Source organism: Indicator indicator, chromosome Z (genome assembly GCF_027791375.1).
Source record: "Indicator indicator isolate 239-I01 chromosome Z, UM_Iind_1.1, whole genome shotgun sequence".
Taxonomy (NCBI): Eukaryota; Metazoa; Chordata; class Aves; order Piciformes; family Indicatoridae; genus Indicator; species Indicator indicator.
This window is the reverse complement of record NC_072053.1, coordinates 73979260-74000560: the sequence shown is the minus strand read 5'-3', so window position 1 is coordinate 74000560 and position 21301 is coordinate 73979260. Positions and strand designations below refer to the sequence as shown.

The 21301-nt window shown below is 44.3% G+C and overlaps 2 protein-coding genes across 3 annotated transcripts in view; one reads left to right on the top strand and one right to left on the bottom strand.

The window, feature by feature from the left end:
- Nucleotides 1–401: 401 nt before the first annotated feature.
- Nucleotides 402–9724, bottom strand: DNAJC25 (DnaJ heat shock protein family (Hsp40) member C25). The gene is made up of 5 exons (XM_054397624.1): nucleotides 9615–9724; nucleotides 6887–7475; nucleotides 5525–5677; nucleotides 3292–3762; nucleotides 402–551 (listed from the first exon to the last, which is right to left on the bottom strand). Exons 1-5 carry the CDS (start codon nucleotides 9722–9724, stop codon nucleotides 429–431), a joined length of 1446 nt encoding a protein of 481 aa, XP_054253599.1. The 3' UTR covers nucleotides 402–428.
- ECPAS (Ecm29 proteasome adaptor and scaffold) overlaps nucleotides 9714–21301 on the top strand; it is a 65494-nt gene continuing 53906 nt past the window's right edge. The window contains exons 1-2 of one of the 2 annotated variants that reach the window (XM_054398260.1): nucleotides 9714–9744; nucleotides 18803–18933. In XM_054398260.1, the coding sequence (XP_054254235.1) occupies nucleotides 9723–9744; nucleotides 18803–18933 (153 nt within the window). In that variant the 5' untranslated portion in view covers nucleotides 9714–9722. Of the gene's footprint in view, nucleotides 9745–10203; nucleotides 10241–18802; nucleotides 18934–21301 lie in introns of those variants that run through there. The other variant, XM_054398261.1, reaches the window with a different exon arrangement.

The following is a 21301-nucleotide window of genomic DNA, read 5'->3' as shown; positions in this document are numbered from 1 at the left end:
GAAACAGAAAATTGCCCTTCCTTCATAACCTTTTATAAGCATTTCCAGTGTTCATTTGCAGGAACGCCTCAGTTTAATAATGGAAAACCAGGACTTTCAAGGACTGATCTAGAAACATTTTCAGAAAAGACTTTCAGTTCCACTGATCATGAACATAAAATACGGAGAGAAAATACATTGGATTTGTGAATTCTACACTGAGATCCCCAAGTAAATGGCATATACACACTGAGCTGAGCCAGTTTAATAGGTCTGATTTATAAAAATGGTAAACCTGTATTATTTTTCAGCCTGATTTAATAATTCCTGAGGTTTTGATCACTGCTGAGCCACAGCAGACAAAACTCTGAATGATGTAGTGAAAAGTTCTGTAGTGAAAAGTTCTGCAAATGACTTTCAACATTAGCACAGATTTGGTTCAGCAACTTTCAGTCGTCGATAAAAGTCAGCCTTCCAGGTCCTTCGTTCTTCATCCACCGCCGGTATCTCTTCCATCGAGGATCCATAGCCATCTTCTTCTTCAACTCCTCCTCTTGTTCTCGTTTATAGACCTGAAAGACAGACAAAAGTTTTCAGTAAGGCTAAGGAAACACCTTAAGTAAACCTCAACAGGGGTATATGTGTTTGTAGTCCAACCATTCACCATTTTACTGTTTTTACAGAAGACTGAATTCCAACATAGAAGCAGACTTTGTCCAACAAAGTGCAGGAGTACCTTCAGCATAGGAGTATCTTCATCAGAGGCTACTGGTTGTAGTTGTGATGCTTTGCATTTTTGCTGAGAGAACTACCTCCTTGTAAGAGTGCTGCAAGCTCTAGAACTTTTTTTTTCCTTGCTAAAGCACTAGATGCTTATTTATTTTACAAAATAAAATTTACAGTAAAGAACTGATAATGCTCAGAAAGCTGAATTTTGAGTCCCTTCTCAGCACAGGTATTGCTCAATATTGTTAAGCCTCTCTGCTCGTTTCCACATTTCAGTCATCTTCTAGATAGAACACCACAGTGGAACTTTTTATTCCTAATGAAGTTTCTCAACTGTTTGCATTAAGTATTGTCAGTATAAAATGATAACTAACCACAATCTGTCAAGAAATGCTGCCACTGTAGTGAAATCTACAATTATTGGCAAACTCCAATATCTGGAGAAAGAAACAGCATCTGTGTTTGTATTCTAGAAGGCAGTTTATGCAGACACAGACAGCGTAAATCTCGGCAGCATATAGGTTTATGTCATCTTGGTGTCATCTGATTTATTCCTGGAAGGGAATTAAATTTACAGTTCTGCTATGCATGAACAAGATTCTAAAAATATTATAGATGGCTTTATAAATACACAGCTTGATGTTCAGTGATCACAGAGGTTTTAAGGTCATTAGAAAAGCAACAGAGGGGAGGAAAAAAACTCAGCCATTGTAGAGCTGCATGATATATCTGTGTATTGAATTCTTGGTCTTTCCAATTATAAAAAGATAAGACTCAACAGTATGCAGATAGGCATCTCCAGTGATCACAGAGCAGAGAAACTTTGGAGGAGAAACACCTAGGCATATTTTTCAGCCTAGAAAAGACATGACTAAATTTCATGTAAGGGTACAGTAGTGGTACACAGGAACACAGGTTGCCCAAGAGAAAAACCAAAACCAAACAAAACCCACCAAAACAACAATAACAAACCAAACCAAACCAAACCAAACAAAAAAAAAAAAAACACTCAATAAAGCATGATTATTATCCATTTCCAGTAATACAGGAACCAGCAGATGTCTGGGTGGTTTCAAAAAGACCATCTCCTACTTGGACTGCTGAACTTATGACCAGATGGCACAGCAGAGAGTGACAGTTTTAATGCACTCAAGGAGTGACTATATAAACCCATTATAAAAAAGAACTCATTAAAGAAAAGCTCATTAAAGCAATTACCTGCAAAGTCACCATTTCCTTTTCAGGAAATCACCAAGCTGTGAATTATACTGGATAAACACTGCTTACAAAGATGCAACTTTCATGTAGTCTTCACTAACAATCGACTGCTGCCTACGACAAATGAGTCCGAGCTCAACAAACTTCTGTTCACATAAATACAGCTCTTTTACATTCAGTGACCAAACCCTCACTAGCCAGAAACACCATGGTTCCCAAACCAGGTAATTCTTTCTCTACAACAGGATATCCACTCTGTCTCACTCTTTCAAGTGTAACATCAGCTTCACTTAGTAACATTGTCGTCTTTGGACTTCCCGACTGTTTTCTAGAAAATGTAGCATAATTCAATCCTACATTCAACCTGCTGGCTAATATTTTTCTTGTATTAGCATTGATTTCATTATTTTCCTCTTCAAGTTTCTAGATGAATCCACTCTTGTCTACCCTTAAAAGAAGCATTCTCTTATCTTTGGTGCCCTGCCAGCAGCAAAGGCAGTTCTGCCGCCAACCCATTTATTTTTCCAGTGTATGCAGAGCAGCAACAACATCTCCTTTTCCTCTTAAGCAGGCCAAGTTCATATTCTCAGCTTCTGCTCTATAAACCTCACACCCAGATGGCCCACAGACGAGCTTCTGTGGAACAATCAAAGTCTTTTGTCAATTTACCACCTCTCAGCATCCCAAGTCATTTTGGACTGCAAATTCCATGCTGTGGCTAACTTTCTCTCACTGCTCTCACAGAAAGTTTCAAAGAAAAATTTACATATTGACTGTCTACCCATGTCAAGAATAGCAGTTATGCCCATGGGTATTTCATATGCCATCTTTACTTGAATAGGCCTACAGCACAGCAAGAACAGCCTCTGGCACTCTGAAGGCCAAAGAACTACCAAGGGACAGATTAAAAATGAGATGTGCTAGGAGTTGATGGCTTAGAAGGCTGATAAAATAGGAGTTTCAGATGATCCAGGCAATTATTAATAAAAAATATTAATGTTCAAAGTCTTCAACCTACTACAACTTTGCCATATCACGTTGTTATAGAAAGCCTTTAATCAGCTTCGACTACACCTTGTACACAAAGATTCCCTAGCACAGGAGGGTGTTCCCTGACCAAGCAGAAGTTCCTTCCTATATCCATGGCATGATCAGGAGCTGCTGTCTACCATTCCATGTACATCAGCAGTTGAAGAAAAGACACCAAGTGGCTGTCAAACAGTTTTCAATTTAGAAAGCAACAGCTAAATTTGAAGCAATGCTTCACATAGCCCTGTCCCAAGCACCTTCACAAAATAGTTGCAGTCCACGTTCTTAGTCCGTGAGTGCTGGACAACAAACATTGGCTTTTCCACCAGAGCTACCCACCTCATAGTTCTCTCGTACCCACAGCTGCCGTTCAAGAAAGGTCTCTTTTTGATGATCTTCTAGGCTGTCAAACTGAGACTGAGACATTTTCATGTACCTTCGTATGATATACAGCTTCTCTTCTACACCATACTCTTGCCCTTTAATATGGAAGCAATAAATCCACCAACAGGACCAAGCTACGTATTTGCACAGATAAAAAGGAAATAGGAGGATCTGAAATAGAAGTATATCATAGATTTTGGGCTTCTGATATCCACCTTTTATATCTATTTTATTTTTAATAATGTCTTTGATGATTTCTTCCTCTTCTTCACGAATTTCTTCTTTAGACCGCCTGTTCTTGCCTTTTTCTTTAGTCTTGTTGAGTAAACCTTGCTGCCTGGCAATCTCAGTAGCTTGTATACGGTATTTTGGCACTGTAGCTAGGTAGTTGATAGCTTCATTGTAACTACTCCACCAGCTGAAGAACTGTAATTCAAAAACAGCAAAAGTAAAAACATAGAGAGCTTCATTGTAGCTACTCCACCAGCTGAAGAACCGTAACTCAAGAACAGTAAAAAATAAAAGCCATGTTTTTATACAGGCACATTCTTATCTGGAGGCTTCCCAGGAAAAAAGTAATAATGCTGTCATACACCTTTAACAGCAATTACATTACAGCAAGGATAAAACTCGAAGGTAATGGTCCTCCAGATGTATTACAGAAGTTCTAACTATTCCTCCACACTTAATAATGCACCTGGAAAATAGATGTATAGATCTCACATCAACACACAGTGATAAGGAGGGACAAGCGGATGCTGTTCACACTGGTTTTGTTCCCAGGAAGATGTTAAACTCCTGAAGCCACCATTTTCAGAAGCTTCTTTAGATTTATAAATAAAGTAGCGGGCATATGAACACTTTATTATGAAATCATTACCTATTTAAAACAGTTAATTAAACAAGGATTAAGTATGTAACAATCTCATTAGCCTGACAGGATTCACTTTACAAGATTCAACATCTCTCCATAATCTTCAGCTATCCTCTGAATGGATTTCAAATAAACAAGGAAAAAAACCACCAGAACAACAAACCAGAAATACATGGTACCCCTCTTAACCTCTTAATGGGGCAACTTGATTAAAAAAAAACCAGCATTTGACACCATTCACCAAGACAAAGGGTAGAGGTTTATGCACTGTACAACCTCAACAAAGGCCAAGAGGCAGAAACAACAGAAAGGGAGAGAGAGGCAAATCAGTTCACACAGACGTTTACACAGAATGTGCAGTCATCTGGCAGCTGGACTGCAGGGAAGTAGCTCCACATACAGCCAAAATAAGAAATGAGGTGAAATGGAAGTCTGTCATTAGAAGTAATTTTGACAAAAAGGTCAGTACTTGGCTGGATATGCCAATGGAATTTCTTATTTCAAGCTCTCAAATTCTGATCCACATATTTTAACTTCCAATATCCCACTAAAATAATGTGTTATTTGCACCACAGAATGAGCTGTTATCTTAATTGCTTGCACTTTTGGGTATTTTTAGTAATGTTTTGAACCACTAATCAAAGAGATCCTGAAAAAGAAAAAAAAGTTAACATCTTCTTCCACTTAAAATATTTGTCAGCAATAGCACAAGTTTTCTTTAATGAAAACATATGCTGGTTTCTTGACCTGGGATCTACCACCTCCTGAGCAAAATTTGCTGAACCAAATTCACTTCTCTCTTGACTTCTCCGTGGTGTTTAAAATACACTGCAGTGTAAGATCCAGACATTAATAAACTCCTGAAATTCAGTCCTGTCACTTGAATTGGGTCTTGAATTTAGCTTGGAATTAGTCTATTAAAAAAAAAAAAATCACTTCTGCAGCTTAACAAACTGACACACACTTATTTGGAGCAGGAGTCCTGTCTGTGAATCCGAACACACTAACCCAAGACTGCCATGAATAATAATTAAGTAACTTCTTCAGAAATTCTGCACTTGTCTCTACGAAATACCTACTAGCTAAAGAACCTAGTCTCTACCTTTGTCCAAGTTACCAAGGGCAGTCAAAAATCTGCTCAGTACATTCTGACTGCATATTTGTTATGGACACCACAGAGAATTTTACCACAGCAAATATGAATGGGCCTTCTCCCTGACACTGTTTAACATCTGGCATGTTCTAAGAGCTGCAAATGCTTCTTTTTCCATTCAGAAATTCACTGAGCAGTGTCATGTAAAGATGAAATCTTACCTGAAACACTGAGATGGCACATACTGTAACCAGAATCACGATTCTAACATCCACTTTAGGTGCCAGTCTCCTGCTGTAGTAGTGATAGTAATGCCTGTAATACTCTTCAGGATGATCTAACATGTAGTCATAATCTTTACGAGTCTCTTCATCCTGTAAAATGAGATGAAAAACATGCATAGGCTCAGATTCCTGTTTTCACAGATTCCTGTTACAACTGTGTTTTACAACCCACTAATAATCATGCTGCTATAAAACTGGCAATAGCTTGAGCAAGTACGAAGCAGAGAGGAAAATCCTTGGTCCTTTCCTCATATTCCCTGTTAATCTGTTGTCACATTCACCTGCCCACACACATCTGACATATGTGGTCTTTAAATCCACAGGATGCATGAAGACATTTGATACCGAAATAAAGACAGGCAACTGAAATACACATATTAAACTACTTACAGGTTTCCTTCTTCCACTCCTGAGTTTCATCTTTGCCAAGCCACACATATTTTGCCCTGATAAGCCTCCCTAACAGATCCCACATGCTGTTCCAGTCACCATTACTGCACTGTTTAAAGGTATAACTCTAGGATAAACCCCAGTCACTTTATTTTAAATAGGAAGGTATTTTCAAGAGAACACATTCTGAGTAAAAAGGGTTTTAAAGATAACTGTATCCTCCCTTCCACCTGCCACACTTTTGGACTGGCCTCTGAAGGTTTTTTTTTCCCCCTCCCTGACTGCTGGTAGGAAGTAAGCCGGCCACGATCACACAAAGGGATGCAAACCCCAAGAGGCAGAGCCCGCTGCGACGCACTCAAGTGTAAACCCGAGGCTCTGATCCTCCTCCAGGGAAGGGCCACCTGCGAGAGGGGCACGGCCGCAGGCGGAGCGCATCCCGGTGTTTAAGCCAGACCTCTTTTGAAGGACGCTACAGATACAGGTGCCGCAGACGAGTCGCAGCCGTAGAGCAAGATGTGGAGGGGAGTATGTACCCTGAAGCGCCTTTTCTTCTCGTAACATGTGATTGCTTAATTTTGCTGCCTGCTGTCAAGGTGCGGAGGGGAGGACGGGTAATTCAAGCACCGGCAAAGAAGCGGGGCGAAGCGTGCCCCCGACTGCCTCCGCCCCAGACTCGCCGGGACGCCGCCTCCGCTCCCGAAAACAGACGGCCGAGGGACGCGGCGGCGCGGGCAGACGCGACGCGGGGCCGGGTGCCCGGTCTGCCCGCTGCCTGCTCGCCGCCTGCCCCGCTCCCCGGCCCGCCGCCTGCCCCGCTGCCGGCCCGCCGCCGATCCCCGCGCATCTGCCCCCGGGGCGTCTCTTACCGGAGCGGCTCCGGCCGCGGCGGCGGTCCCGCTCTCTCACCTTGAGGGTCTCGTAGGCGGTGGCGATGAGGAGGAACTTCTCGTGCGCCGCCTGAGGGCCGCCGCCGCCCGGCGAGGCCGGCTCCCCGCGGTAACGGTCGGGGTGGTACTTGCGGGCCAGCTGCCGGTAGGCGCGGGCGATCTCCGCCTTGCTGGCCTGCCGGCTGACGCCCAGCACATCGTAGCAGACGCGGCGCCCGCAGTACAGGCCCTCTGTCAGGCCCCACGCCGCACGAGAGAGCAGCAGAAGCAGCGCCGCGTACAGCAGCCACCGCCGGCCCGGGCAGGCGCCGCCGCCCACCGCCATCTCGCTGCCGCCGCCAGGGCCTGCGCTCTGCGCAAGCGCGAGTAGGGGCGGGCAAGAACGGAGGGAAGAAGGCGGAAACCGAGTGCGCCGGCGTAGTTCCCTCTGAGGGGCGCGGCGGAGAGGGCGTTGTGAGGCACCTTGGGCTTCGAATTGCGGGATTGAATTGCGACGGAAAAGTGCTCGTGATAGAGCGCGGGTTTGAAGTTCCAGCCTTATGAATCGTGACAGAAAAGCAGTTGTGACAGAGTCTGGGCTTGACATTCTAACTTCCTTTTTCCAATTTCTGAGGAAAAAAAAAAACGCTTGTGACAGAGCTGGGACTTGACATTTCAACTTTTCCCCCCAATTTGTGACAAAAAGGGCAGTTGCAACAGAACCCACATTTGAAATTCCAGTGATACTTCCTTTAATAGCAACAGAAAACTGTGACAGAGCCTGGGTTTGAAACTTCAACTTTTTTTTCCCCTCCCAATTTGTGACCAAACATAAATTGTGACACAGCCTGTGCTTGAAATTCCAATGTTTTTGCTGAACAGCAACAGAAAAACCAACCATGACAGAACCTGGGCATGAAATTACAACTGGTTTTGCTAATTTGCATTAGAAAAGTGGTCATGACAGGTCCCAAGCTTGAAATTCCATCCTCTTTCCCAAACTGCAAAAGAAAAGCAGTTGTGACAGAGCCTGGACTTGAAATTCCAACTGTTTTACCAGTTTGCAACAGAAAAGTAGTCATGACAGAGCCCATGACAGAATAGTGATCAGGCTTGAAATCCCAACTTTTTTCCTGATATCTTGCAATCTGTTTCTGCTTGTTTGTTCTTCTTGGGACTATCCGTCTGAGGCACTCCTCAGAAGTTGTGGAAGTGCCAGAATGGATGTTTAGTTGAAGCTCCTCTCCTGGAGTTGGGGTGTCACTGCTTGTCTGTATGGGGTCCCATCACCTGAATGGTACCTACATACAGCTTGCGCTCTGTGGAAGGTGCACTGGGGAACACTCCTCCTCCCACTCTTTTCTGTACATCTGCCCTTGGTAATGGTGGCAAAGAAAAGGGAGGGAAAGTCCTTTAAAGGGGCAATTTGGCTTCACAGCTGCTCTGGCAGTCTTGCTGCCTAAGGTTGTTTGTTTACCCAAATGCTTGTTTTGGAAATGGAGATTACATCTATGCTTCAGCGTGACAGGCGGGAACTTCACCTCAATGTTGGACTTTTCCCAGAATAATCAGTTTTGATTGATGCTAGAAATAGCTATGAGAAAAATACTCAGCTCATCAAAGAACAGATGCTGTTCTTCTGCTAGAAATGAGAATGTGTTGTGCACTTCTGGCCTCCTCTGTCTTCTGTCTCTTCTTTGCATTAACCAATGTCTACAATTTCTTTGAGAGCTGGATGAGTCCCAAATGTGCTTCCTCAAAAATTCCATCTCTATACAGCTCATTGGAGTGCAGCCTCTCAGCATAGGAAGCTGACGTTGAAGCAGGCCTTGAGCTTAACAAATAAAGCAAAAATTTTCCACAGATAATTTTGTCACTTACCCCTGCCCCGCCGCAGGAAAGAAGGCAGTGTTGTAAGTGCCTTACCTGAACCTCATTTCTTGGCATGGAACTGCTCTGGAGTGGTTGGGAGAAGTCACCAGCTGTCCCCATGCCACCTACAAGGCAGTGTGAGAAATGCTGGCACTGCCTGCTGTTGGTAACATCCAGGGTGGTAGTGGTGTTTCAGTGTTTGTGCAATGTGCTCCTTACAGAGATCACGCATAGCACTGACGAGCTCGGGAGAAGATGCTGTGTATGGTCAGGTCTTTCTCCCACAGCCTTAGCGGGTCCAAAGCAGCACAGAGGGCATTAACAGGGCATCTTTCTCCATTTGGTGAATGACTTTGGAATACAATAGCTCAGCAGCCATGGCACCTTGCTTCTGCCAAAAGAATAAAAAGTGTTTCTAAATGTGTGTCTGTCATGCATGCTGATCCACTGCCACCTCAGTGTGGGAAACAGGGATACCAGGGAAAGTGCTTAGAGGACATGGTGCCCACATGTTTTTGCACTGGCACCGAAGCAGCCACAGTCTGGGAGGTGGGTGAGGAGGGCTGTCAGTGGCATGCAGCAGTGGGGGCACAGGGCTGCTCTGGGATGCAGGCTGGGATGCACCGTTATTGTGCCAACGCCCGCAGGGCTGTGCCAGGCTGAAGGTGGGGCTGCGCCAGAGCTTGCGGGGCTGGGCTGTGGGAGGAGCTGTGCCATTGTCAGGGCAGGGCAGTGCCGAAGCGTGGGAAGGGCTTTGCCAGACCCTGGGTGGGGCTGTGCTAGGCTGCAGGCTGGGCTGTGCCAGGCTGTGGGCGGGGCTGTGCCAGGCTGCAGGCTGGGCTGCGCCAGGCTGTGGGCGGGGCTGTGCCAGGCTGTGGGCAGGGCTCTCTGCCCACGAGCTGCTGGTGGCATCTGCGGCCGACAGGGGGCGCAGCTGCGCTGCCCGCGGCACCGGGTCGTTCACCTCCGCTCCTGCTGGGAGTGCAAACCGCGTCTCGGCCGTCATGGAGGTCAGCGCGGACTCCGGTCAGTGTGCTTTCCCTCGCCATCCCTCTTTTTGGCACCCACCGAGATCCACGGGCGAGGGGTGTGTGGGTGTTGGTAAAGACCTTTCCGCGCCCGAGAGGCGCCGACGGGCTGGTCAATGTGCGTGGTAGGGGCGGGCTGGCGGCGGGGACGATGGCTCAGCTCTTTCTAAATATAAAACGGCGGTGACGGGAGGGCGGGCGCTCCTGGGTTCTGTCGTCCCTCACGGTGGTTGGCGTTGGGGGGGAGCCGCAGAGAGGAAAAGGAGGAGGAGGAGAAGACCAAGGAGGCGGCCGCGGCCGCTGGCGGCGGCCTGCTGCCTGTGTCGTGTCGTGCCGTGCCGTGCCGCGGCGCCGGCGGAGGAGGAGCGGGGGGGCGGGAGCGGGAGGCGGGGAGCGGCTTGGGCCGGGCGGCTGCGGCGCGACTCTTACCGCCTCCTCTCCCTTCTCAGCTGACAACATGGCTGCGGCCGCCGCAGCTGCTCAGGACGAACTCAGTAAGTGGCCGCGGCGCTAGGGGCTCTCGATCGGGCGTTGTCGTGGCCGGGCGTGGGCAGGCAGGCGCGGGGGAGCGGCGGGGCCAGGCCGGGGTCTGTCATCGGCGGCGCCCCTGCTGCGACGGGGTCCGGCTCCCGGCCCAGGAAGGTGGTAACGGCGGCGGGGCCGGGCCCAGCCCTGGGCAGCCATGTCGGGAAGCGGAAACTGAAGGCAGGGGTGGCCTCCCTCAGCCCCGGCCCCACTGCGGGCAGGGCAGGCTGGCCGCGGCCTGCCCTGGGCCTGCGCCCGCTCCTGCCAGTAGCTGGCTGCGTGACCTTGCGGAGCCGCCCCGCTACTCCGTGGGGAGGAGGCGGTAGTGGTGGTTCCACGCCAAGGGAGAGCCCGCAGGGACGGCCACTAACGTGGCTGAGGGCAGTGAGGTGTAGTGGCAGCGGACCCTCAGCTGCCGCTGGGCGCACGCTCCCGTAAAAAGGGCAGCTCTCGCCTGCCGCGCTCGCTCTGCTTTGTCTCGGCACTGGGGTTTAACTACAGAACCGGTGTGAAAATAAAGTATGCTGAAACAGCACTGGATTCACGCAGACTGCTTACTACGTACGGACAGCGCAGTGCTGAGCCTCGCAGTAGGTGTGCAGGCACGTCCCCAGCCTCTGCAGCTTTCGGCACATGATCAGAGCAGCCAGGATCACAGGTGCGGCGAGCTTCTGCCGGGAAGCCTAGCGCTGCGTTCCTGTCACCTGCAATTCCCTTTTGCAGTCCAGTGCAGTAAAAAGATCAGCTTCTCTTTGGAGAAGCCTACGAAACTTTAAAAAGGGGTTTCTTTTCCCTGCTTTTCTTGTCTCGGAGCTGAGCTAGTTCTGAAACGGCCGTGAAGAGTTAATAGCAAGATTACGTATGACTCAGCCAAGTGAGAAGGGCCTTTGGTTGCCCTGAAATAGTACTTGGCAACCACCAGAGAGGAAGGGCAGAAGAAATACTTTGAGCATATTTATGCTATTGGCTTTCAGTTCTAAGGCATTTCTATGTGATGTGTCACTTGGAATTTTTTGTTATTCTCGGTGTGCCGCTGTGTAGAGGACATCCTTGTTCTGCTCTTTGTTAGGTGTTACTGGAACTAGGCTGAATGGAATAAGGCATATGTTAATGGTGGGGATATCTTTTATGTAGCCAAAGAGCCAGGGTCTCATGGTGAAGCGAGAAGAATCTTTCAGTTACCTGGATCCTTGAACTGAAGGACACAAATGCCAAGCTGTTTATTCCATTGACAACTGGGATAAATTGTAATGATGACTGTGCAAGACCTCACTGCTGCTGTCATCCAAAAGATTCTTTTGTCCATTTTACAATGCTAACATGATTCCCTTTGGTGAAACCAGTCAGTGTGAGATCTCTTGCTTGTAACTCCTTGTCATTTATCTTTGTGTAATCCAGCCTTCCAGCTTCTAAATCCTATCCAGCAAGAAATTGTTCTTGCTGTGCAGGCCTTTGTGTTAAGCTGCACTAAAGGGACAAATACCCTTAGACTGTGGTTCATGTGCATAATTATGTGATGTTGTTTAACCACTACATTCTACAGAATTCAGGGATTTTTATTTATGTGGTTAGAAATGTTTTTTTTGAGGAAAGAGGGGGGGTTTGTTTTGGTTTATCTTCTTCCTTAATATGTCACCTGTCACTGAGTAGAAAGTAATGTAAACTTAAATTAAAAAAAAAATACAGCTAATGTTTCATGCAGAGAAGGGGAAACTAAACAGCTTCCATGTGGTCTTTTAATAAATTTAAATAGTTAACATTTCAACATATTTGGAAAGAAATCTGTTCCTTTTTAAGATGATGAATCCCAAAATAAGAATTACTACTACTAGTTTTAGATAGGAAAACCTGTTCTCCTTGCTTTATATATGAAGGAAGCTTTGATCTATAGCTCCAGTAAAACAGATAACTCTTACTGTTTGTTTAAACTCTGTAATGGTGCTTTCCATTTCAGAGTACAAATTGCTTGAAGGCAGCTTAAGAATGGCAGTTTAAAAAATAATGCAAAATCAGTGAGTTGGCCCTGAAGCCATGAGAGTTCAGATGCAAAAGAAAGGAAAGTTAATCTGCAGTAACACTAGTCAGCCACTTGAATGGAGAACCTAAGCCTGGCATATTGCAGATAGTTGTATGTCAGTATGCTGTTCAAACTTCTGTATAAGCTTTTCTATAAAGTGGAAGAATAGGGTGAAAAAATATAACATACACCCCTCCCTCAGACCTTTCCAGCCACTTCCAGTCAGATCTTGTAAAATAACGTGGTGACTGGCCTACTTTTACAAATGCCCCCTTAAATGATTTGGCTGTAGGCACACAGTGGGTTACTGGTAGAGCCAGGAATAGCACCAGCAAATCCTGACTCACTGTTTGCTACTGTAATCATGCTATATATGTTTTTTTCTCAGAGTCCAATGGCAGTTCAACAAGAATGTGACTCCTATTTTAGTAGTGGCACGACAGACAAGAACTTTTATGTTTCTTCTGTGTACAGAGTAGTGCAGGAGCAATTGTTTAGCTCTGAAGGAACTGAAGGGTGCATTTGAACTTTTGCTCAAACCCTTGCCATGCAGGCAGTGAAGTTGTAACACTCGTGCATCCAGGATTTTTTATTTGGTATAGGGCTTTTTAGTGAAAATGGGCATGCTGGCGTAATGTAATGGTGCTGCAGAGGTCAGGTAATGGAGGAGAGGTTGGTTTGTTTGATTTATTGAAACAGTTGTAGAAATGCCTTAATCCCATTAACATGCCAAACAGACTCTTTTCAGGAAAGATACATTGTGGCTTTATGCACAGGACTTCGCTGTCCCACTCTGCTCTGTTTTGCTGGGGACTTGGGTTGTCTTTGTGGTTCGTGGGATGCTTTTGTGGTGATCAGGTAAATTACGAATGACAGTTAGCATGACATGTCCTAGCCCCAGTAGTTCAGTCAGTCAGTTTTCATAAAAAGAAGGGGGTGTGTTTTACTTGATACTCAACTACACAAATACATGTTGCTGCGGGATTTGGGCAGGACAGCTGATGTGCTGTGTGTAATACCAATGAATGCTAGAGGGACCTAATTAGTTTTTCTTGTGTGAGGATGAGAGCCTGGGAACATTCACTTAGCTGAACCAAGAGGAGATTCCTTTGATGAAAAGATGGATCAACAGTAAACTACAGTAAGGTTATTCAGAGTTCACAGATTTTAATTAAAAAAAAAAACAAACTCTGTTAATGGAAGGAAAACATGAGGCTGTTTATTTGTTTACTTCATCCTTTTCCTTTCTCTCCTTCCCTTGGCAAGCTATTCTACAGTAAAACAGGAAGAAGGGGCATGTTGTTCCAGTGAGCATGCTGGAGTTTTGCTGTTGGCTTGGGATACTGCAAGATCAGTTCTGAAGTAGAAGGACTTAGAAACAGCTCTAAGCCTTTTATTGCCAGTGTTACAGAATTTGGAAGTTTGTAAAACACAGTTAGAGCCTTGTTAATCTGACTTTCTTGTGATATTTGTATTCATTGTCTGTTTTGAATTCTATGCCTTTGCTCTTTTTGTGAGGCATGGTTGTAAGTGCTGAAACCTGTATCTCTCCTGTAGTCTTATGTGGAGACCAGAAAGAAACAGAAGTGAAACATGCATTTTCTCACAGATAGGTAACTGCATTACCATGGTAACTTGGGGATTTCAGATTCCAGATACACCATGCCTGTTGACACAATTGGACACTGCTACTGGGAACAGGGATACAAAGATGCTTTTTGTTTTCCTGCCACTTTGGTTCTTTTACATCTCTTCATATACAGTGTCTGTTGTTAAATTCTACATATTTGTATTCATCCTCTTACAAACACTTCATAATTATTTTTTAAAATTTATTTTTATTTTAAGAAAAGACCACAAACAATGAAATACCGTGTGAAAACACTACACCACACAATGGGAAGAAGTTCTGATTGTGCCAAAATACATGAATATCTGTTGCAGATTTTGCATGGACTTAATTGTATGTATTTTACAGATAAAACCTGCCTGGTGCTACTTTTTCTACTCATGCAGTTCATTCTTGGTTGTGGGTTGTTTTTTTTTCTGATCTGTAGTAAAATGTTGATTGTCGTAGCTGTGGCACACATCACATGTTTCTCAGGCTTTTTATTAAACCTGATAATTTCTCAGGTGCTTTCTCATGTAGAGGGCAAGTCTGACAGAGACTATGGTTGGCATGTAGCTCATAAGCAGATTCTGGGTGCCATAGCAATCATTTTTCGAGAACTTGTTGCCAATTTTCATGTTTATAAAGGGAAACTTACATAAGAGTATCTAAAAAATACTGATCCTAGCGATGTACTGGAGGGTTGTAGTGCCAAAACTGCCATAGCCCAATCTTATTTGGGTTATTCCTTTCAGTATTCCTTGGTTAAAGTAAGAAGCTCTCCCCAGTGGGATGGCTCCGGAAGGCTCACAGTGACATTGGTGTACCCTATACTTTTCCATTGCTTTCAACATGCAAGTTTGTTCCTGGAGCAGTTTTTGTAGGGCCCTGCAAAACTGAGCACAGTTTTCCAGTTGTGTTTCTAGTGAAGTCTCTGTACTTTCCTCCTTTCTCTCTTTCACTTTGACTTCCTCACCGGTGTAAATAAATAATGACAATCTTTTGGATTGTTGAGGTTTGTTTTAATGAAATCTCTGGACTGCATTAAAAGTTGTTCATTTGCCTCTGACAGCATTTTCTTTTCCCAGCCCCATGTTCGCCAGAGTTGAACTGCAGAAGATTGACTATAGAAATAATTTTCAATATACATATATATAAAATTAGCTAATATGGAGAGTGCTATAGGTGGGAACCACTACCAAGGAAATATCACAGTCCTAAATTTGAGATGAGGTTTAATGTGAGGCTGAGGAAGGAGAAGCTTTGTAAAATCTCAGGTCTCTTAAATACTAGTTTTTCAGATCAAGATAAAGATATACTTTACTAAATGTCAACCATTTCTTGCTTCTATCTTCCAGTGCATCCAGAAAACTTTAAAAATTCTCTTTAACTGCATTAGTCAAATTTCAAAAGGAAAAACTATAAGAAATGTGTCCTTGGAGATACTGCATTTTCAGTTCAGTGTTGGCTGGCAAAGGTAGAGACTGAGGTACATAAAGCTTTCTAATGGGAATTCAGTGCTCTTACTGTCAAGTCGTAGTAAGATTGTTGTAGTAGTCATTTCAGTTGCTAAGGCTTATTCAAACCAGTTTTTGTAATCTTTTTTTCCTATGGTATGTATCAAAGCAAAATTCAACATCTTGTTAATAAAAACAACATGTTTTAATTATTGTGTAGCTTAGCTGTCCCTCCCTCAAATCACAACTGTGCAGTTTAACAGCCAACAGCAGGGAGTGTAGAACTAGCTGGAGAAAGTTTTGGCTTCATTCTTAACAACCATGTGGGGATGTGAGATGGGCTGGGAGCAAACCCTTCATGTTGTGCTGTATCTGATGATGCACAGTGGTCTGCTTGCCGACGCAGGCTGGACACGGAGGCTAGATGAAGGCTGTGAGAAGACATAAGGCAGAGAGGGAATGGAGCTTGGCTGCCCCATGCCAGCCAGCAGGTCTGCAACACGCACAAAGGTAGGACACAGTCCCAGATACTGTGTCCCTAGCTCTTCTCGTGGACCATTGTGTGCGGTACTTTGTATCACCAGGATTTATGCTTTTCCATAATGAATGCTGTCAGCTTGAAAGATGGTCTTAATTGTTAGTAGAACAAAAACTTGGGAGAAACTGGTTGATACGCAATACTTGGGAGGGTTTATGGCTCTGTTTTTCTGCCCTGCTGCTATGGGTGCAGCCTGCATTGGCAGCACCGGAGATTTCTGACAAACTCCTCACCAGTTTCTTAACTAAAGCCAGGAGACTAGTCTCTTTGAATTTGCTGGGTTGTCATGTTGTGCTTATGGCTGGCAGCAAGATACCTGACAGCAATATTAGGGCTTAACTGACCAGGCAGCAGAGATTAAGGGGAAAGCAATAAATGTTACAGGCAGTATAAGCAAGGGGGTAGTTTTTTTCCTCTTGACCTTTATTACTATAATTCTGGTTGTTGCTTGTAACAACAAATGGAAGCTGCAGATGGAGTAGAAGCTTAGACTAGAAAATGGAGTAGATTCTTACACTAGCTTTGCTGCATGTCCTGTGGGTATGTGTGGAGTGGTTTCTGGGCTTTATAAAGAACAGCTTTAGAAATAATCAATCGTGTTTTCTTAAACTTGAATCTGATCTGTTGCCACGTGAAGGAACGTGTTGTTGGGGAGGTTTCTCAGTTGGCTGGCTTTGGCATGGTGTGTCTGCAGTGATCTCCTGGAGTTCCAGGTCTGAGGTCAAAGATTTGATTCATTGCTTGGGTTATTTTGGCTGCTTAGTGTGGTGATCTTTGCTGGGGCGGGGGATAAGTAAGACATGAAAAGGAAAGGTGAAGAGAAAAATCATTAAGACTTATTTTTAAAAAAATTTGAATACGAGATAAACACCATGAAGTCATTAACCAGCTGACAGCCTGATTGTTCCATGAAATTTCTCTGAAAAAAAGAAAATGACTCGCAAGTCAGTTTGCATTTTAGGTATTGCAGAGTTTTGGCTTGTAATTTCTCTGACAGTAAAATGTCATAGTCTGTCTTTTCAGATACCTGTCATACTCACTCAGCAGAAAATAAAATGTTGGAGCTGATATGTTCATGTTTAACCTGCAGCTGGCAGAGGAGAAACGGTGCTGTGAGAACTCTTAGTGCGGGAATAGCACAGATTTGAAAAATAGCACAGTATAGGCTTCTGCAGCCACATCATGATAGGTTTTCTAGCTAAAGCTGCATTTGTATTTTAACATCCTTTTTGTTTACTTAAGTTCCATCCTTATCAATTCACCCCAGCCTACTTTTCTGCCCTCTACCAGTGCTTTTTTCTTTTTTGGCTCTATAGTCCTTTACAACCAGCTCAGTGGTTCTCCTTGGTCTCCACCTTATCTCAGTTTGCAGCATGTCACTTTAGGGGAAGAGTGATTTCTTCCCTGTAAGGTGTCTGAAGAGCTGTATTTCCTGCAAAAGCCCTGGATGTTGCTCCCTGTGGATCTGGCTGCAGTGCAGAGAAAAGGCACCGCTGATGGTGTGCACAACTCTTGGTCAGGCCAGCAGGAATGCTGTTGTGCCAGTGATGCTTTGCTTTGGCTGTGGTTTAGCTGTCAGGGCAGCTACATACTGGCACTTAAAACATGGACTCTTCCAGTCTTTTTACAAAGACAGATGGTCATCTACCCTTGTGCTTGAGCTACTGACAGAAGATTTAGGTTTCTTCTGTTTCCTTGAAATGATCTGATAACTTACTGAATAACAGATATTACTGCTTCCCTCCTTCCCCTCCATTCTTTTGCTTTCCATAGAGTTGCAGCTTTCACCTCTTTGCAGGTGCTAAAAAATATATTCTTGTGTTCTTTCCTGGGTTGGAGAAGACCTGCTGGCTAGAAGAAGGTCAATTTATTACTACACTCCACTCTTTTTGCAGAGTGATAATAGGAGCTTTGTGTTTTAATTTGGAGCGGTATGTTGTGAGTTTCACACTTGCTGTCTTACTCCTGTTGATCGTAATGCTAGTTTTGGGAAAAAAAGATCCAAAAACTTGTAACAAATCAGTAACTGGTTCAGTCAACATTTGTACAGCTTTGTAAAGATTTTTCTGGAAGACCTAAGTGGCTTAAAGTTGTGGGCAGAGCAGGTCAAGATGTCCTATTTATACTCCAGTGAGTATCAAATTTATCCTGGAATAGTAGTTCCAAGCTTTCAAAGAACTTGTTTGTCACTTCATAGCTTGTTTCCTTGTGCTTTCAGGTGTGCAGCGTGTTTATTTGTATGCAGCTTCCATGGTGTGGCTTGCCTCAAGCTTTTAACGTGTGCTTTGCCTAGACTCTTGCATCTCTTCCATACTGTCTTGGGACTTTTGTTGTCTTGACGTAACAGCTACAACGATGGGATTCTTGTGTATGACTGGAACCCTAGGTTTAACAAGAAAGATAGCAAGAATTGGCCAGATCTTTTTGCCCTCTGATTCACTGGTAGAGATAGAGGACATCATGCTGATCACAGCAAACATACTTAAAAAAAAAATGGCAGCCCTGAAGCTGCACACCTTTGATGTCAAAGAAGAAAGGACAGGGAGGGACTAGGAGACCTTAACCTTCCATTTCACCTTTAGAGATGGCCTAGCCTCTATTTGAAACACAGCATGAGGCAAAGGATATTGTAATTTTTTCTGTCTTTAACAGGAATGATCTTCCCATCATTGTGGACACTAGTACTGGAAGCTCTCAGGCTGATTTCTGCCATCAACAGTTTGTTCAGCGTTAAAAATACTAGATGGATCTATTCTCAGTGCTGTTGAGGTGGAAGTACTTCAAGAATTGTGTGCAACATTTTTTACAAGCCCATTAGGGGATATTCAGAAAAAAATATTTTCTTGTGATGGCAATTTTGATGGCACTTTCTCTCTTTTCCTATTTTTTTTCCTCTCCTCCCAACTGCAGATCAACTTGAACGTGTGTTCTTGCGTCTTGGCCATGCAGAAACAGATGAGCAGTTACAGAACATTATTTCCAAATTCCTGCCCCCTGTTCTCCTCAAGCTGTCCAGCACACAGGAAGGAGTTCGTAAAAAGGTAAGGGTGCAATTTACCATGATGGTGTGTTGTCCCTGATCAGGGAGAAGGAAATGTTTCTGGTCTATCATGATTTACTACACTTTGATGTCCCCTCTGTAGAAATTTACTCTTTGAGGAAAAGTTGTCATGAGCCTGATAGAGAATGGGCTTATTACAACTGTTAGGGCTTAAAGAAAACAATAATTGCTTTTATCAGCAGGGTCTTTGTACGTGTGTGGAGGCTGCATTTGTTTCCCCTTGAGACCACCTAGTTGTGAGTGTGAGACTAAGACTTACTGCCACAGAGGCAGTTGCTGTCGCTGCCACGTTAGGGCTGTTCTGCATCCACCCGATTTGTAAGTCAAGCTTATTGTGTGCTAGAAACTATGAAGGCATGTTCATTGATGCTATTCACTTGTCTGGTGACAGAAATAGGAACAAGGACCCAACAGTTTCAGAGATATGAGTTTGATGCCTACCTGAAGGAATTCAGTTTTCTTGTACAGAAGGCAGCTTTATCATGGAATTGATTCAGGTACATATTAAATTGAACCTCCAAACCTGTTTGGTCGTGACCTAGTTACAGGTGTAGGAGCCAAGTACCAAGCTGTTTTGGAGATGGAATTCAGTATGTACCTGAGGAGTTCAGTACCCTGTATTAGGTTAAAGGATAAAAGCTCATCTTGAAGAGATGAAAAGGAGTACAGACGCAATAGCAAGTGGAAAAATCTGTGTAACACCCTGCTCTAGTTACTTCCAGACCCATCTTTGGAGCCATCAGCCCATCAAAGAACCATCTCCACAAGCCAGGGTAACACAGAGGCACCACAGCAAGCAGGAACCCAAGTTAAGGACTTGGAGGAGGTGGCACTCTCAGGGTGTCTCGGTTTGGAGAGGGAGAAAGACTCAGTTCTTTTTTTGAATATTCCTGTGTTGTGAAATTAAAGGCACAAACAAGGCCAAATAACAAAAGCGCAGCTATTTATTGACAGAGTAAAGTGGATGGAACAGAAGGAGGGAGACAGAGGAAAAACGGAGAAAGAGAGAGAGAGCAGGAAAGAGGAAGAATTATATTACCATCCCCTCACTCCCGCCTGGCCCAAGACGATTTAGGTCCAAGGAGGTCTGAGGAAGGGTGCTGCCGCTTTGGCCTGGAGGAGATGTCATCCTTGGCTTGTGCTGTCCTCCCTGGAGGAGGGCAGGGAGAGCCCAAAGTCCAAGTCCCTCTCTGAGCAGCCTTCAACATGTGGTATCTTCAGTAAAGATGTCTCTTTGTTTCTCCAGGAATTCTTCTTTTCTTCTGACAGTGGGCAAAACTTAGGGTATGGCTTTGCTGGTGGTGGAGAGGGTTCCTGGACTGCTTTCAGGCTGGATGTTCCATGGTGGTGGTTTTTCTCTCTGTCCCAGCTGCTAAGGCTCAGTGTCTTTTATTCAGTTAATCACAGCTTCCCCTGGCCCACACCCGGGTCACATTAATGCGTTACTGCCAGGTGTGCTATCAGTAGGTAGAGCTGACCCATCAGGCTGGTCCTTCACAGCAGTGTTATCTTTTGCTGGGGCTTTCCAGAGAGTCTTTTCACCATCCCCTCCCTGGGCAGCTGTTGCCTGGGCAGGGAGCAAAGGTGATTTTATCTTCCTTGATTCGCATCAAGAGAGACAAGATTTAGTCTCTTACATAGGGCTGGCTCAGATGCATTGTCTGGGACTTTTTGAGTGCTGAGAGATTCAGGAAGGGGGAGGACTACTCATTTGAAAACTGAATTTTAAGAGACCTCTCAAAACCACACAGCATTCTTACAATGTATTATTTTTGTGTTAGAACGAAGATTGAAATTAAGCTCATTCCTTCTTCTTTCTTCTACTTGTTTAAATTATAGATTTTTATCTATACAAGATAATGATAAGCAATTACAGCACTTCCCTGTACTTCTTAGCATTTGTTGGATCCATTGAAGCCAAGGATATTGACTTGAATTCTGCTCTTGCCACACCAGTGAAGGGAAGTTGACTCTCCTCAGTATTCTAGTTTCATAATAAATTCAAAATGGAATAAGAATGCTCTGTATGTATTAGTTTTATTGATGTTTGTATTTTTTACATATAGTACACAACATAAAATTTACAAATTATTTGTAGTTTTTGCCTTTAGAGAACATTGGTGAAGGTTTACTGTGGAGTGTGTAACTTGCAATTAAACCTGTACAATGTACAACGTCCCTTTTCCTGTTACACCAGAACTCAGGTTTTCCGTTTTCTACTTGCCCTTGCTTGGCCATTAATGTGGTCGAAAACTATCTGAAGAAATCTGCTGTACTTTCAAATGCTATTGACATCTGAACACAAACACCCTAACTTTCCAATACTAATTTTTTCCTGGTGGACCACA